The sequence below is a fragment of the Oncorhynchus clarkii genome, chromosome 19 (assembly GCF_045791955.1).
Source record: "Oncorhynchus clarkii lewisi isolate Uvic-CL-2024 chromosome 19, UVic_Ocla_1.0, whole genome shotgun sequence".
NCBI lineage: Eukaryota > Metazoa > Chordata > Actinopteri > Salmoniformes > Salmonidae > Oncorhynchus > Oncorhynchus clarkii.
In genome coordinates this window covers 64,000,905-64,018,627 of record NC_092165.1, presented here as the reverse complement: position 1 = coordinate 64,018,627, position 17,723 = coordinate 64,000,905, and the positions used below count along the sequence as shown (strand labels likewise).

At 45.2% G+C, this 17,723-nt stretch overlaps 1 protein-coding gene across 1 annotated transcript; it reads left to right on the top strand.

The window, feature by feature from the left end:
* Positions 1–6,054: 6,054 nt before the first annotated feature.
* Positions 6,055–11,675, top strand: LOC139374552 (homeobox protein EMX1-like). The gene is made up of 3 exons (XM_071115545.1): positions 6,055–6,400; positions 9,376–9,560; positions 11,511–11,675. The coding sequence occupies exons 1-3, from the start codon at positions 6,055–6,057 to the stop codon at positions 11,673–11,675; spliced, it is 696 nt and encodes a 231-aa protein (XP_070971646.1).
* The last annotated feature ends 6,048 nt before the right edge of the window (positions 11,676–17,723 follow it).

Genomic DNA, 17,723 nt, shown 5'->3' with positions numbered 1-17,723 from the left:
CTGAGGAGACAGGAGGAAACCAAGAGGTCTGAGGAGACAGGAGGAAACCTAGAGGTCTGAGGAGACAGGAGGAAACCTAGAGGTCTGAGGAGACAGGAGGACACCTAGAGGTCTGAGGAGACAGGAATAAAACCTAGAGGTCTGAGGAGACAGGAGGAAACCTAGAGGTCTGAGGAGACAGGAGACAGGAGGAAACCTAGAGGTCTGAGGAGACAGGAGGAAAGCTAGAGGTCTGAGGAGACAGGAGGAAACCAAGACGTCTGAGGAGACAGGAGGAAACCTAGAGGTCTGAGGAGACAGGAGGAAACCTAGAGGTCTGAGGAGACAGGAGGAAACCTAGAGGTCTAAGGAGACAGGAGGAAACCTAGAGGTCTGAGGAGACAGGAATAAAACCTAGAGGTCTGAGGAGACAGGAGGAAACCTAGAGGTCTGAGGAGACAGGAGGAAACCTAGAGGTCTGAGGAGACAGGAGGAAACCTAGAGGTCTGAGGAGACAGGAGGAAACCTAGAGGTCTGAGGAGACAGGAGGAAACCTAGAGGTCTGAGGAGACAGGAGGAAACCTAGAGGTCTGAGGAGACAGGAGGAAACCTAGAGGTCTGAGGAGAGGAGGAAACCTAGAGGTCTGAGGAGACAGGAGGAAACCTAGAGGTCTGAGGAGACAGGAGGAAACCTAGAGGTCTGAGGAGACAGGAGGAAACCTAGAGGTCTGAGGAGACAGGAGGAAACCTAGAGGTCTGAGGAGACAGGAGGAAACCTAGAGGTCTGAGGAGACAGGAGGAAACCTAGAGGTCTGAGGAGACAGGAGGAAACCTAGAGGTCTGAGGAGACAGGAGGAAACCTAGAGGTCTGAGGAGACAGGAGGAAACCTAGAGGTCTGAGGAGACAGGAGGAAACCTAGAGGTCTGAGGAGACAGGAGGAAACCTAGAGGTCTGAGGAGACAGGAGGAAACCTAGAGGTCTGAGGAGACAGGAGGAAACCTAGAGGTCTGAGGAGACAGGAGGATAGAGGTCTGAGGAACCTAGAGGTCTGAGGAGACAGGAGGAAACCTAGAGGTCTGAGGAGACAGGAGGAAACCTAGAGGTCTGAGGAGACAGGAGGAAACCTAGAGGTCTGAGGAGACAGGAGACAGGAGGAAACCTAGAGGTCTGAGGAGACAGGAGGAAACCTAGAGGTCTGAGGAGACAGGAGGAAACCTAGAGGTCTGAGGAGACAGGAGACAGGAGGAAACCTAGAGGTCTGAGGAGACAGGAGGAAAACCTAGAGGTCTGAGGAGACAGGAGGAAACCTAGAGGTCTGAGGAGACAGGAGGAAACCTAGAGGTCTGAGGAGACAGGAGGAAACCTAGAGGTCTGAGGAGACAGGAGGAAACCTAGAGGTCTGAGGAGACAGGAGGAAACCTAGAGGTCTGAGGAGACAGGAGGAAACCTAGAGGTCTGAGGAGACAGGAGGACAGGAGGAAACCTAGAGGTCTGAGGAGACAGGAGGAAACCTAGAGGTCTGAGGAGACAGGAGGAAACCTAGAGGTCTGAGGAGACAGGAGGAAACCTAGAGGTCTGAGGAGACAGGAGGAAACCTAGAGGTCTGAGGAGACAGGAGGAAACCTAGAGGTCTGAGGAGACAGGAATAAAACCTAGAGGTCTGAGGAGACAGGAGGAAACCTAGAGGTCTGAGGAGACAGGAGGAAACCTAGAGGTCTGAGGAGACAGGAGACCTAGAGGTCTGAGGAGACACCCTAGAGGTCTGAGGAGACAGGAGGAAACCTAGAGGTCTGAGGAGACAGGAGGAAACCTAGAGGTCTGAGGAGACAGGAGGAAACCTAGAGGTCTGAGGAGACAGGAGGAAACCTAGAGGTCTGAGGAGACAGGAGGAAACCTAGAGGTCTGAGGAGACAGGAGGAAACCTAGAGGTCTGAGGAGACAGGAATAAAGACCTAGAGGTCTGAGGAGACAGGAGGAAACCTAGAGGTCTGAGGAGAGGAGGAAACCTAGAGGTCTGAGGAGACAGGAGGAAACCTAGAGGTCTGAGGAGACAGGAGGAAACCTAGAGGTCTGAGGAGACAGGAGGAAACCTAGAGGTCTGAGGAGACAGGAGGAAACCTAGAGGTCTGAGGAGACAGGAGGAAACCTAGAGGTCTGAGGAGAGGAGGAAACCTAGAGGTCTGAGGAGACAGGAGGAAACCTAGAGGTCTGAGGAGACAGGAGGAAACCTAGAGGTCTGAGGAGACAGGAGGAAACCTAGAGGTCTGAGGAGACAGGAGGAAACCTAGAGGTCTGAGGAGACAGGAGGAAACCTAGAGGTCTGAGGAGACAGGAGGAAACCTAGAGGTCTGAGGAGACAGGAGGAAACCTAGAGGTCTGAGGAGACAGGAGGAAACCTAGAGGTCTGAGGAGACAGGAGGAAACCTAGAGGTCTGAGGAGACAGGAGGAAACCTAGAGGTCTGAGGAGACAGGAGGAAACCTAGAGGTCTGAGGAGACAGGAGGAAACCTAGAGGTCTGAGGAGACAGGAGGAAACCTAGAGGTCTGAGGAGACAGGAGGAAACCTAGAGGTCTGAGGAGACAGGAGGAAACCTAGAGGTCTGAGGAGACAGGAGGAAACCTAGAGGTCTGAGGAGACAGGAGGAAACCTAGAGGTCTGAGGAGACAGGAGGAAACCTAGAGGTCTGAGGAGACAGGAGGAAACCTAGAGGTCTGAGGAGACAGGAGGAAACCTAGAGGTCTGAGGAGACAGGAGGAAAACCTAGAGGTCTGAGGAGACAGGAGGAAACCTAGAGGTCTGAGGAGACAGGAGGAAACCTAGAGGTCTGAGGAGACAGGAGGAAACCTAGAGGTCTGAGGAGACAGGAGAGGTCTGAGGAGACAGGAAAACCTAGAGGTCTGAGGAGACAGGAGGAAACCTAGAGGTCTGAGGAGACAGGAGGAAACCTAGAGGTCTGAGGAGACAGGAGGACAGGAGGAAACCTAGAGGTCTGAGGAGACAGGAATAAAACCTAGAGGTCTGAGGAGACAGGAGGAAACCTAGAGGTCTGAGGAGACAGGAGGAAACCTAGAGGTCTGAGGAGACAGGAGGAAACCTAGAGGTCTGAGGAGACAGGAGGAAACCTAGAGGTCTGAGGAGACAGGAGGAAACCTAGAGGTCTGAGGAGACAGGAGGAAACCTAGAGGTCTGAGGAGACAGGAGACAGGAGGAAACCTAGAGGTCTGAGGAGACAGGAGGAAACCAAGAGGTCTGAGGAGACAGGAGGAAACCTAGAGGTCTGAGGAGACAGGAGGAAACCTAGAGGTCTGAGGAGACAGGAGGACACCTAGAGGTCTGAGGAGACAGGAATAAAACCTAGAGGTCTGAGGAGACAGGAGGAAACCTAGAGGTCTGAGGAGACAGGAGGAAACCTAGAGGTCTGAGGAGACAGGAGACAGGAGGAAACCTAGAGGTCTGAGGAGACAGGAGGAAAGCTAGAGGTCTGAGGAGACAGGAGGAAACCAAGACGTCTGAGGAGACAGGAGGAAACCTAGAGGTCTGAGGAGACAGGAGGAAACCTAGAGGTCTGAGGAGACAGGAGGAAACCTAGAGGTCTAAGGAGACAGGAGGAAACCTAGAGGTCTGAGGAGACAGGAATAAAACCTAGAGGTCTGAGGAGACAGGAGGAAACCTAGAGGTCTGAGGAGAGGAGGAAACCTAGAGGTCTGAGGAGACAGGAGGAAACCTAGAGGTCTGAGGAGACAGGAGGAAACCTAGAGGTCTGAGGAGACAGGAGGAAACCTAGAGGTCTGAGGAGACAGGAGGAAACCTAGAGGTCTGAGGAGACAGGAGGAAACCTAGAGGTCTGAGGAGAGGAGGAAACCTAGAGGTCTGAGGAGACAGGAGGAAACCTAGAGGTCTGAGGAGACAGGAGGAAACCTAGAGGTCTGAGGAGACAGGAGGAAACCTAGAGGTCTGAGGAGACAGGAGGAAACCTAGAGGTCTGAGGAGACAGGAGGAAACCTAGAGGTCTGAGGAGACAGGAGGAAACCTAGAGGTCTGAGGAGACAGGAGGAAACCTAGAGGTCTGAGGAGACAGGAGGAAACCTAGAGGTCTGAGGAGACAGGAGGAAACCTAGAGGTCTGAGGAGACAGGAGGAAACCTAGAGGTCTGAGGAGACAGGAGGAAACCTAGAGGTCTGAGGAGACAGGAGGAAACCTAGAGGTCTGAGGAGACAGGAGGAAACCTAGAGGTCTGAGGAGACAGGAATAAAACCTAGAGGTCTGAGGAGACAGGAGGAAACCTAGAGGTCTGAGGAGACAGGAGGAAACCTAGAGGTCTGAGGAGACAGGAGGAAACCTAGAGGTCTGAGGAGACAGGAGACAGGAGGAAACCTAGAGGTCTGAGGAGACAGGAGGAAACCTAGAGGTCTGAGGAGACAGGAGGAAACCTAGAGGTCTGAGGAGACAGGAGACAGGAGGAAACCTAGAGGTCTGAGGAGACAGGAATAAAACCTAGAGGTCTGAGGAGACAGGAGGAAACCTAGAGGTCTGAGGAGACAGGAGGAAACCTAGAGGTCTGAGGAGACAGGAGGAAACCTAGAGGTCTGAGGAGACAGGAGGAAACCTAGAGGTCTGAGGAGACAGGAGGAAACCTAGAGGTCTGAGGAGACAGGAGACAGGAGGAAACCTAGAGGTCTGAGGAGACAGGAGGAAACCTAGAGGTCTGAGGAGACAGGAGGAAACCTAGAGGTCTGAGGAGACAGGAGGAAACCTAGAGGTCTGAGGAGACAGGAGGAAACCTAGAGGTCTGAGGAGACAGGAGGAAACCTAGAGGTCTGAGGAGACAGGAGGAAACCTAGAGGTCTGAGGAGACAGGAGGAAACCTAGAGGTCTGAGGAGACAGGAGGAAACCTAGAGGTCTGAGGAGACAGGAGGAAACCTAGAGGTCTGAGGAGACAGGAGGAAACCTAGAGGTCTGAGGAGACAGGAGGAAACCTAGAGGTCTGAGGAGACAGGAGGAAACCTAGAGGTCTGAGGAGACAGGAGGAAACCTAGAGGTCTGAGGAGACAGGAGGAAACCTAGAGGTCTGAGGAGACAGGAGGAAACCTAGAGGTCTGAGGAGAGGAGGAAACCTAGAGGTCTGAGGAGACAGGAATAAAACCTAGAGGTCTGAGGAGACAGGAGGAAACCTAGAGGTCTGAGGAGACAGGAGGAAACCTAGAGGTCTGAGGAGACAGGAGGAAACCTAGAGGTCTGAGGAGACAGGAGGAAACCTAGAGGTCTGAGGAGACAGGAGGAAACCTAGAGGTCTGAGGAGACAGGAATAAAACCTAGAGGTCTGAGGAGACAGGAGGAAACCTAGAGGTCTGAGGAGACAGGAGGAAACCTAGAGGTCTGAGGAGACAGGAGGAAACCTAGAGGTCTGAGGAGACAGGAGGAAACCTAGAGGTCTGAGGAGACAGGAGGAAACCTAGACACTAAGACATTGAGGCTTTGAAATATTTGTTATAAGCATATTATTGATATTATAGGCTACGCTTTAATGGATAAAGTATTGTCATCCTCAAACGTGTAGGCTAAACAACACTGGTTTCATTATACATTAATTTGGTGTGATAGGCTATATTCAGGACAAGAAATGTGAGTGTATATTCAACTGGTGTTATATTTGCAGAATGAGCCAAAAAATCTGCCGAGGAAACACGACTAGGCTATTTGGTTTCATATGAAGCTATTGTTGCTATATGATTTTCTGCACGACGTCTATAACTCTATTCCTGCTTCTGCTAAATCCACACCCCGGGTACATGAGAGAACTCATTGACAGGTGTACTCTTACCAATCAGCGCAATCTAGAATACCATTGCTGCGCTTGCACACATCTCAGTCCTCTCGGTTCCAGAAGGTTGATTTGTCCTCGTGTCCGCCCGGTGCGCGTGCATGGATTTCACCTCCATAACCGGAGGTGCTCGAGGTTCCCGCTCAGAAGGTCGGTCCGGGGGCTCTACCGTAACCGTTGATGCTCACTATGACTTTTTGAGGGAACCATTTTGACTGGATTTCTGGATTTCACTACCTGAAGTGAGGAAGATGTTTTCGTCGGTGAGTAAACGTTGTTTTATGATAGAATCATTGGTGGCCAAAGAAAACTCTCAAACCACGGAAGATCCCATCCGACCGACGGCCCTGACTTATTCAAACTCCACTGACGCTTTCATGAACGGGTACCAGAGTCCCACCGGCAGGTCTCTGTGTCAGAACCCGGAGCTGGTGTTCCCTGAGTCGGTCAACCACCCCGGGCTGACCATGAACCCCCACCAGCTAGGAGGGGGCCACCTACAACACCCTTCACACTTCTTTGGGACGCAACACCGAGACCCTCTCAACTTCTACCCATGGGATTTACGAAACAGGTTATTCGGATACAGATTTCAAGGTAAAGGATTGGAAAGAGAGAGATAGTGTGTGTGTGTGTGTGCGTGTGTGAGTGTGTGAGTGAGTGTGTGAGTGAGTGTGTGAGTGAGTGAGTGAGTGAGTGAGTGCGTGCGTGCGTGCGTGTGTGTGTGTGTTGAAAATTAAATTGAATAATTTCTCAGTCTTAATACTTAGGCCTATCAATAATTATAGCTAATGTCAAGCAAATCAACTTCCAGGTTAATGGATAAATGAATGCCTCTGGCTGGTTTGCTTGTACTTTTGACAATAAGGACTAAACTGGGACCTACACTGCAGAGATGTCAATTTAACAGACTAATGATTGACAACAATTAGGTTGCAATAATGGCGGGATTAATCATTCATTTTCATGTATGTTAATCATCAGTTAATGTTTGGCTTTATTAGAAAATTATTGTGGTGAAATGGGACTACGATGCATAGCCTCTATAACTCACCTTTTTCAGCCACAGGTGAACATAAACAATACCTAGAGTGGGTATGAGATAGAGTACTTGTCGAAAACATTTACACCAGATTGGATATGAGATAGAGTACTTATGGAAAACATTTCCACTAGAGTGGGTATGAGATAGAGTACTTATGGAAAACATTTCCACTAGAGTGGGTATGAGATAGAGTACTTATGGAAAACATTTCCACTAGAGTGGGTATGAGATAGAGTGCTTATCGAAAACATTTACACCAGATTGGATATGAGATAGAGTACTTATCGAAAACATTTCCACTAGATTGGATATGAGATAGAGTGCTTATGGAAAACATTTCCACGTTCCATCCGTTCCTTGGCTACACTTTGGTAAAGGGAAAAGCGTCAATCAGATAGTGGGGATGTTTATGTTGCCAGTTGAACTCCCTGCCTTGGGCCATTTCAGCCTATATTGTCATACTAGCAACAAATGAACACATAAACGGTTACAACAGGAGAAATAAGAGGTATGGAACGATGAGGTTGTGACATTTTAATGAATATGTATACTGTTAAATGGCCTTCAGCGAGGCTATGTAGGCTGTATACTCTTACAAGTTCTATTCAATGCAGATGTTGGGGCAGTACATACAGAGCCCTCGGAAAATATTCAGACCCCTTGACTTTTTCAACATTTTTGTTACATTACAGCCTTATTCTAAAAATGTATGAAATATTATTTTTTCCCTCGGCAATCTACACACAATATCCCATAATGCAGCCCACATAATGACAAAGCAAAAAACGTTTTGAGAAATGTTTGTCATTATGGGATATTGTGTGTAGATTGATCAGGAAAAAACCCTGATTTAATCTGTTTCAGAATAAGGCTTGTAAATGTAACAAAATGTGGGAAAAGTCCAGGGGTCTGTATACTTTCTGAATGCACTGTATGCTCCTAACGTTGCCTACATGGTACTAAAGCGCCTTTCGCTCTGCTTTATAATGCAATCCGACTTTAAAAACGAAACGAGAAATATCTGTTCAGTCTGCAGAACACATCAAATTGCTGATGGGTAATAATATGGAGCTCGACATGACAAAGTGAAGGTAAATTGTGTCATTGGCCGTCTCATCTCCTGTTACCTCGTGTTGGCACACGTTTGGCGTGCACTTGTGGTGCATCAAATACCAGTCATAGCAGAGCACATATTTCATTAAGGTGACAGCTAATTAATTACATTCAAAATTAAGAGCATTAAAAAATATATATGCTAAACATCAAAATCACTCCATTTGGAAAATGTGAAGGCGTGTCAGAAACTTCAGTTTGCATTATACTGTTGATATCAGTGTATTTGTATACCATTATACATGTATTATAGCCTAATACAATTAAATGTGATTAGGCTATGATAGAATATGTAGGAGTCTGTCGTTTTGTATTCAAAGTTTAGGCTACTAGGGTCCAGATTAATGGAGCGCAAACCTAACCAGTCTATTTCCCCACGGCTGGAAAGGTTTCCCCGGCACACACCGGGCCACAGGCAGTCTGTAGAGGAAATACTGTATTTGTTACGCGATCAATCCCACTGCGAATTTATCCAAACCAAACCACTATCTTATCTGAGTGAGTGCGAAAATCGTAATTATTTTCTTCCCAAACGTTCAAACCAGAATTTTGTTTCAGAATCTAGCCATTTTTTTTAGGTTGTAAACACTTTTAAATAGACTATATGGTTTGTATGCATCAGTAGACACGATTAATTTAATATGTTTATAATAATTTAACGTATTGGCCTAATTTTCATTTATGGTGAAAGATTAATGTCATTATTCTCAATATAAAGTAGACTAATAATATTGTTAAATTATTAAAATAATTGTCACACAGTCTTATTTGGAACGATATCAAATTGACAGTTTAAATTGATCCCTACGTCGACATGGACTCAGCACATGCAGAAGAGTTGTATAAAGTATTCATAGACTACTTCAAACTACATAACGAGTTTATAAACTAGCCTCAAACCAAAAAGGAAAATAATCATTTGAATTAGTCTAAGATCCCTCTCTGCCTGGTGCTGTGTTCTTTTCCACCTCTTTGCACAGCAAAACGCTCCTGGTGTTGGTTGATCTGTGTTCCAATTGCTTCAATCAATTCAATTCAATTCAAGGGGTTTTATTGGCATGGGAAACACATGCTAACATTGCCAAAGCAAGTGAGGTAATATACAAAAGTGAAATAAACAATAGAAATTAACAGTAAACTCACAGAAGTTCCAAAATAATAAAGACATTACAAATGTCATGTTATGTATATATACAGTGTTGTAACGATGTACAGGTAATTACATTCAACATTAAGAGCATTAAAAATGATGCTAAACACCAAACTCACTCAATCTAAACCGCAGTGTGATTCTCCCTCTCTCTCCGTCTCGGTCATCACTAGTTACCACAGCCACAAAGTCATAAACGATATAGCCAATTTTGACTTTGTGGATGTGGTAACTAGTGGAAACCCTCTCTCTCTCTGCCCCCAGGAAACGATGTTTCCCAAGAAAGCCTGCTACTCCACCGCCCATTCGCCCGAAAACCCAAGCGCATCCGCACCGCCTTCTCCCCGTCGCAGCTCCTGCGGCTTGAGCGGGCGTTCGAGAATAATCATTACATTGTAGGAGCCGAGAGGAAACAGCTGGCCAACAGTCTCAGTCTGTCTGAAACACAGGTGAGAAACGCTACTAAAATACCCTATATGAAATATATATATATATGGCACACAGTTCAGGAATAGGCCTATATAAATTAATTTAATCAATTCCAGCCCAAACTCATTCGGAGTTGATAAATTCATGTCAGGAAGACTGCTTTTAATTGAAGTAAATAATAAATTATTTATAATATTATAATAATATCTTGAAGAACTTTTAATTAAACGTGCTGTAACTAAAGCATATGATTGTATGTTTTTTCAAAATACGAGTCAATAGCCTATTATTAGGCTATTGAAAACATTAGGCATATTCATTATTAGGTCTACTGAAAAACATTAGGCATATTCATTATTAGGTCTACTGAAAATCATTAGCTTTTTCTTGCAAGCCTAAGTAGGACAAATATTGACACATATGTTTATGTTGAAATTAGCCAGCTGTTAGCGAAAGGGCCTATGATAGAAAATTGGACTATTACAATTTATTGTCAAGCTCAGTGAATCATTTGACTAAATCATAATCAGGTAAAAGAGGAAGGAAAAAGGACTTGTAAGCCTGTGATTTCTATTTCTGATGCGTTTTCATTGGAACAATAGTTTTTATTCTAATCTTCCCAGAAGGGAAAAGGACTTGTAAGCCTGTGATTTCTATTTCTGATGCGTTTTCATTGGAACAATAGTTTTTATTTTAAGCTCAGCAAAAAATAAACATCCCTTTTTCAGGACCCTGTCTTTCAAAGATAATTCGTAAAAATCCAAATAACTTCACAGATCTTCATTGTAAAGAGTTTAAACACGGTTTCCCATGCTTGTTCAATGAACCATGAACATTTAATGAACATGCACCTGTGGAACGGTCATTAAGACATTAACAGCTTACAGACGGTAGGCAATTCAGGTCACAGTTATGAAAACTTAGGACAGTAAAGGGGTCTTTCTACTGACTCTGAAAAACACCAAAAGAAAGATGCCCAGGGTCCCTGCTCATCTGAGTGAACGTGCCTTAGGCATGCTGCAAGGAGGCATGAGGACTGCAGATGTGGCCAGGGCAATAAATTGCAATGTCCGTACTGTGAGATGCCTAAGACAGCGCTACAGGGAGACAGGACGGACAGCTGATCATCCTCGCAGTGGCAGACCATGTGTAAATACACCTGCTTGTAATGACAACTAATACTTCAGAATCGCTGCGAGAGCATGACCAAACATAATTACATTGATTCAATTCTAATATGCAGCCTACAGTATTGGTGTTGAGAGTAGGAAAACCATTCAACCAGCTCTGTGTACAGTCTGAGAGGCTTGTTGTTGCAGTCGTCATGCTATGATTGTTTTTTAGTATTATACATTTTTTGTGTACATTTCACAAGAAACAATTCTGAAATTGAGTATCCAGGTTAGAGTTATATAGGCATAGAGGGGCTTGTATAACCCTCCAATAAAATACAACATTCTCTGTCTTCCTCCCCAGGTGAAGGTGTGGTCCAGAATATAGATGTCTCTAATGTCCCTGTCTTCCTCCCCAGGTGAAGGTGTGGTCCAGAATATAGATGTCTCTAATGTCCCTGTCTTCCTCCCCAGGTGAAGGTGTGGTCCAGAATATAGATGTCTCTAATGTCCATGTCTTCCTCCCCAGGTGAAGGTGTGGTCCAGAATATAGATGTCTCTAATGTCCCTGTCTTCCTCCCCAGGTGAAGGTGTGGTCCAGAATATAGATGTCTCTAATGTCCCTGTCTTCCTCCCCAGGTGAAGGTGTGGTCCAGAATATAGATGTCTCTAATGTCCCTGTCTTCCTCCCCAGGTGAAGGTGTGGTCCAGAATATAGATGTCTCTAATGTCCCTGTCTTCCTCCCCAGGTGAAGGTGTGGTCCAGAATATAGATGTCTCTAATGTCCCTGTCTTCCTCCCCAGGTGAAGGTGTGGTCCAGAATATAGATGTCTCTAATGTCCCCGTCTTCCCCCCAGGTGAAGGTGTGGTTCCAGAACAGGAGGACTAAATACAAGAGACAGAAGCTGGAGGAGGAGGGGCCTGACTGTCATCAGAAGAAGAAAGGAAACCACCACATCAACAGATGGAGGCTTATCACTAAGCACGGCAGCTCTGAGGACATCGACGTCGAACTGGACTAAGACCCCAACCCTGGCCCTCTGCCCCCCCCTTCCCTGGACGCCCCTGTGGGCCCCCCCCCCCCCCAACCCCTGGCCTGTGTCCCCTTTTGGAACACAAGAGGACCAAAGTTAACGCTAGTTATTATGTAAAGTTATGAAGTATAATGACATGTTACAAGAAAAAACAGAACTTTATGGTACTTGACTTGCATCCATCCTACATAATGATCTCATGTCTGATGTCTTATTGGAGGTGGTGTTCCATCCTACATAATGATCTCATGTCTGATGTCTTATTGGAGGTGGTGTTCCATCCTACATAAGGATCTCATGTCTGATCTCTTATTGGAGGTGGTGTTCCATCCTACATAATGATCTCATGTCTGATGTCTTATTGGAGGTGGTGTTCCATCCTACATAATGATCTCATGTCTGATGTCTTATTGGAGGTGGTGTTCCATCCTACATAAGGATCTCATGTCTGATCTCTTATTGGAGGTGGTGTTCCAACCTACAGCTTCTATGATCTATGTAGGTGGTGTTCCTTCCTACAGCTTCTATGATCTATGTAGGTGGTGTTACATCCTGCAGCTTCTATGATCTATGTAGGTGGTGTTCCATCCTACAGCTTCTATGATCTATGTAGGTGGTGTTCCATCCTACAGCATCTATGATCTATGTAGGTGGTGTTCCATCCTACAGCTTCTATGATCTATGTAGGTGGTGTTCCTTCCTACATAATGATCTCATGTCTGATCTCTTATTGGAGGTGTTCATGCTATATTACACAGCTTCTATGATCTATGTAGGTGGTGTTCCATCCTACAGCATCTATGATTTATGTAGGTGGTGTTCCATCCTACAGCTTCTATGATCTATGTAGGTGGTGTTCCATCCTACAGCTTCTCATGACAGGACCAGCAGTCCTGTCAGACAGGACCAGCACCACGATCATCTAGTCAGACAGGACCAGCACCATGATCATCTCGTCAGAAAGGACCAGCACCATGATCATCTAGTCAGACAGGACCAGCACCATGATCATCTAGTCAGACAGGACCAGCACCATGACCATCTAGTCAGACAGGAACAGCACCATGATCATCTAGTCAGACAGGACCAGCACCATGATCATCTAGTCAGACAGGACCAGCACCATGACCATCTAGTCAGACAGGACCAGCACCATGATCATCTAGTCAGACAGGACCAGCACCATGACCATCTAGTCAGACAGGACCTGCACCATGACCATCTAGTCAGACAGGACCAGCACCATGACCATCTAGTCAGACAGGACCAGCACCATGACCATCTAGTCAGACAGGACCAGCACCATGATCATCTAGTCAGACAAGACCAGCACCATGATCATCTAGTCAGACAGGAACAGCACCATGATCATCTAGTCAGACAGGAACAGCACCATGACCATCTAGTCAGACAGGAACAGCACCATGACCATCTAGTCAGACAGGAACAGCACCATGATCATCTAGTCAGACAAGACCAGCACCATGACCATCTAGTCAGACAGGACCAGCACCATGATCATCTAGTCAGACAGGAACAGCACCATGATCATCTAGTCAGACAGGAACAGCACCATGATCATCTAGTCAGACAGGAACAGCACCATGACCATCTAGTCAGACAGGAACAGCACCATGATCTTTGTTGTGTTTTTACATGGTGTTGTATATATTATAGAACATTCACACTAAGGCTGCTTCTGTTTTGCATTTAAGGAATCATCAAAATTCATATCAAGATCATTGTTTATTAAGTTTCAGGGCCATGTTCAGTTGCCAAACATTTTGGAAATGTCACAACCTGGCTATTAGATGGTGACAAACAAGGAAGTGCACACGTTGGCAGTTAAAGAGTAACACAAATATTTATTAAATAACTAACCAAAGGAAAACTAACCTGTGAAGTGTGACAGTAGGCTTGTGAAGGGTGTAATAGAGATGTGTGGATGAAGTTAAAATGTGTGTAAGTGTTGAAGGGTGTTCACCTAATCAAAAAATATAATCCACCAGCTTGTGGAGACAGACAGACAGACAGACAGACAGACAGACAGACAGACAGACAGAGAGACACAGACAGACAGACAGACAGACAGACAGACAGACAGACAGACAGAGAGAGAGAGGGGACTGGGCACCAGGACCTTTTATCTCCTAGCTGATCCCAAACCCAGGTGCAACTTGTCACCTTAACGACCCAAATCTGCTCCACCTATCCCCAATCTGCAAATAGAAGCACAAACACAGGAGGTGGCAGGGAGGTGTAACACCCCCTCCCATAAAAATCGTGAACTAACAAGGACCCGAAAACAAAATCCACAACCACACAAATACAACTGATCCAAAATCATAACTAATAAAGGTAAGAGGCCCACCGTATGCCCATGATACCAACCCAACCAAATCACCTGACCCCAACCAACCTCAGCAACCACGGTACCTGGAAGCAACAATTTAAGAGAAAGAAATGGAGACCGAGCAACAGGAGAGCAGCAGAAGCCAGAGCGACAGGAAGGACAAAATAAACCCTGTACAGACCACCAACCGAAAAGAAACCAACGCAACAAAGGAGTCTGAAGAACGACTAAATCGGTGCACAGGAAAGCACAACAGCAACCACATTATCCACACCTTTTACAGGTCGTACATCCAAATGGAACGAACCACATTATCCACACCTTTTACAGGTCGTACATCCAAATGGAACGAACCACATTATCCACACCTTTTACAGGTCGTACATCCAAATGGAACAAACCACATTATCCACACCTTTTACAGGTCGTACATCCAAATGGAACGAACCACATTATCCACACCTTTTACATCCAAACGCCTGCAGGAACAAACACTAGCGTATAATCCTGCCATTTGGGCAAAGCATGCTGTGCAGGAAAGTAAGGGGGTTGTGGTCAATGTAAACCACAATAGGGACCACACCTGACCCCACATATACTGTACCTTAAGGCAAGGGCCTCTTTCTCCCCCACTGAATAATTCAACTGATAGCTGTTAAACTTTTGGGAGAAATAGCTAACTGGATGTTCAACACCTCCATCTGCTTGAAGCAACACATCACCTGCCCCCACATTACTGGCATCCACATGTAGGCTGAAAGGCTGTTCCAATCGTGGGGCAGCCAACACAGGGTCAGAGCTAAGAAGCAGTTTCACATTTTCAAAAGCGCTCTGACAGCAGGAAGACCAGATGCCCTCTTCTTCTACAGATTAGTCAGAGGTGCTACAACCGTGGAGAAGTTGCAGCAAAACCCCCGATAATACCCAACTATAACCAGGAAGCCTTGTAGCTCCTTCTTGGTGGTGGGAGGTGGAAACAGATAATAATAATAATAATATTTATAATATATATAATATAATTATAATTATTATTATATTATTAATTATAATAATAATAAATAACTTTAGCACCGGAAGAACAAGACCTTGCTCGACCACTCTGCCGAGGTAGGTCACTTGCCTGGACAAACTCACATTTGGCTAAGTTCACAGTGAGACAGGCCTCGGGCAAACGATGTCGCTCCCAAGTGTCACAATAAACAACCACATCTAGATAAACAGCACAGCCTTCAAGGCCAGAGATCACCCTATCCATAAGACGCTGAAACGTAGCAGGAGCGTTGCGAAGGCCTAAACCCCTGACCGTATAGGAGAAAAGACCTGAAAGGATGAATAAAAGCACATATTTCACTATCTCTTGTTAACAATTGGCACCTGCCAGTAACCCTTCAGTAAATCAAACTGGCTGACAAACCGGGCAGTACCAACCTGGTCAACACAATCTTCCATCCGTGGGAGTGAGTAACAGGCAGGTTGTCACACTATTAGCCTTCCGGTAGTCAGTGAAAAACCTAAGAGAACCATGTGGCTTGCTCACCAAGAGACACAGAGAGGCCCAACTGGAGAATGATGGTACACCGATATCATTAACTAGCATGTACTTCATCTCTGAGTCCAAGTGAAGTAGCTTCTCCAATGAGACCCGATACAAGCGTTTAATAGGGACAGCATCCCCAACATCAATATTGTGCACTGCCAAATGTGTACGAGAAGGTGTGTCAGCAAACAAAGACTGAAAATCAGTGATCAAATCAGTTAACTTGACAATCCAACAAACTCTCCAAGGGACTCTGAATTCATCAACCTACCCTGCAAATTATCATCAGGGCCCGGCACCCCCTCTTCATCATTCTGCCACTGTATGTGAAGTTGGAGCGGCTGATCTCAGATCAACGGATTCCACCAAAAGAACAGTACTAACTACGTCAGTTTGATTTAGATTTAGCCAATTCAGAAGACAAACTTCAACTTCAAAAGTCTGATGAAAATGCTCAAGGGCCCCTGGACTGTGCGCATGATAATCACTGGCCTGATTAGGTTTTATATGCAATTGCCGCAAGACTTGTGCAAATATGTGCAAAGTGAAGTTGGAACCCTGATCGCTCTGAATCACCTTAGGTATTCTTAAAATGTAGATGCACTGTGACAAAGCCTTCACAAACAGACTTAGTGGTAATGTTGCGAAGTGGATCGGCTGCAGGATCTCGTAGCCTGACACATCACAGATAATATGTAGGTGCTACCCGCTTTAGAACGGGGTAAAGGTCCAACACAATCAAAAAGCAAATGCTCAAATGGCTGGCCTGTAACAGTAATAGGTTGTAGCGGGACTGGTCTTAACATCTGATTAGGCCTCCCAGTCAGCTGACAAACATGGAATGTTTTGATGTAAGCGGAAATGTCTTTAAACGAGGCCAATAAAAATTGCGCAAAATTCGATCATAGCTTTTACTAACCTCTAAGATCCCAGAAACGTCATGAGATGTTTTCAAAACTAGATCTTGAAGCTTAGAAGTAACCACTGTCATGATGTTGCCCCGTTGGTGAGGTTTATGCCCCCCCCCCCCCCATAAATACCTCTTTTCTATCTCTACTCTACAGAATGGACTCTTGGAAAGCTCTTTGTTAACAGAGAGAGTATGGTAACATCAAAAGGTTGGGAACGGAACAACATTTCGGTAATCCAACCAGTTGAAAGTATCCGTCAGTACTTCAAGAATAGAATATGATTTCAGATCGGTTGTCGTCTGAGACATTATTACTGATGATAGGACGACATAAACTGTATCTTGGAATGTCTACACATTGTAGTTCAGATTCACATGCAATTGTTGTGCAATTGAAATGTTTAAATATGAAACTTTTTGTGAAAAAATTAAATGTAATTTTAGTTTTTAAAATGAGAGGATTGTTTTCATAAGTAAAATATGCTGGAAATTATGAACCTACCCCTTTCCTATATTTCTATAAGAGCCCCTTGACCTAATTCACGGTGATCTCTGAGCCAACCTCAGTGTGAGCTCTGGTTGTGAATGGTTGAACAACTACAACCTAACAAAATTAACATTGTGTTCCCGATGACGGATGTCCATATGTTTATAAGGGCGAATTTCAACGTGGAGGTGACAGCCATAGACTTTGCTAGAGAACCCCACTAAACCACAATCCCGATACCTGCGAAAACCCCAAGACAAAACACACCACATAAATAAACCCATGTCACACCCTGGCCTGACCAAAATAATAAAGAAAACACAAAATATAAAGACCAGGGCGTGACACAAGGGAAACCCAACCTTCCATCTTCGACCCATCAATCGAAACGCAGAGTAAATATATTTCTTGCATTTTCCTTTTCTAAATGGGCGGTTATTTAGAATGCATAAGATTCTGTATTTACGATAGCATAGCTTCTCAAGGCCCGATAGAGACCCAATCCTTTTGTTCCTCAGTCTTCCTGGTCTTTCATTCAACTTTCATTCAAACCCAACCCCCTTTCTTTGTGTAACCAGTCATCATATCGGTTTTGTCCTCTAGGGACGTTTTCTTTTATGACATAATTAGTAATCAATGTATGATCCATCCTGTGTATATGTAATTCTGTGTGATTTAGGTATTTAGTAAATAAATAATTTAACCAAATGTTGTATTGCTGATTCAACTTGTTAGCCAGGGTTCCTGAA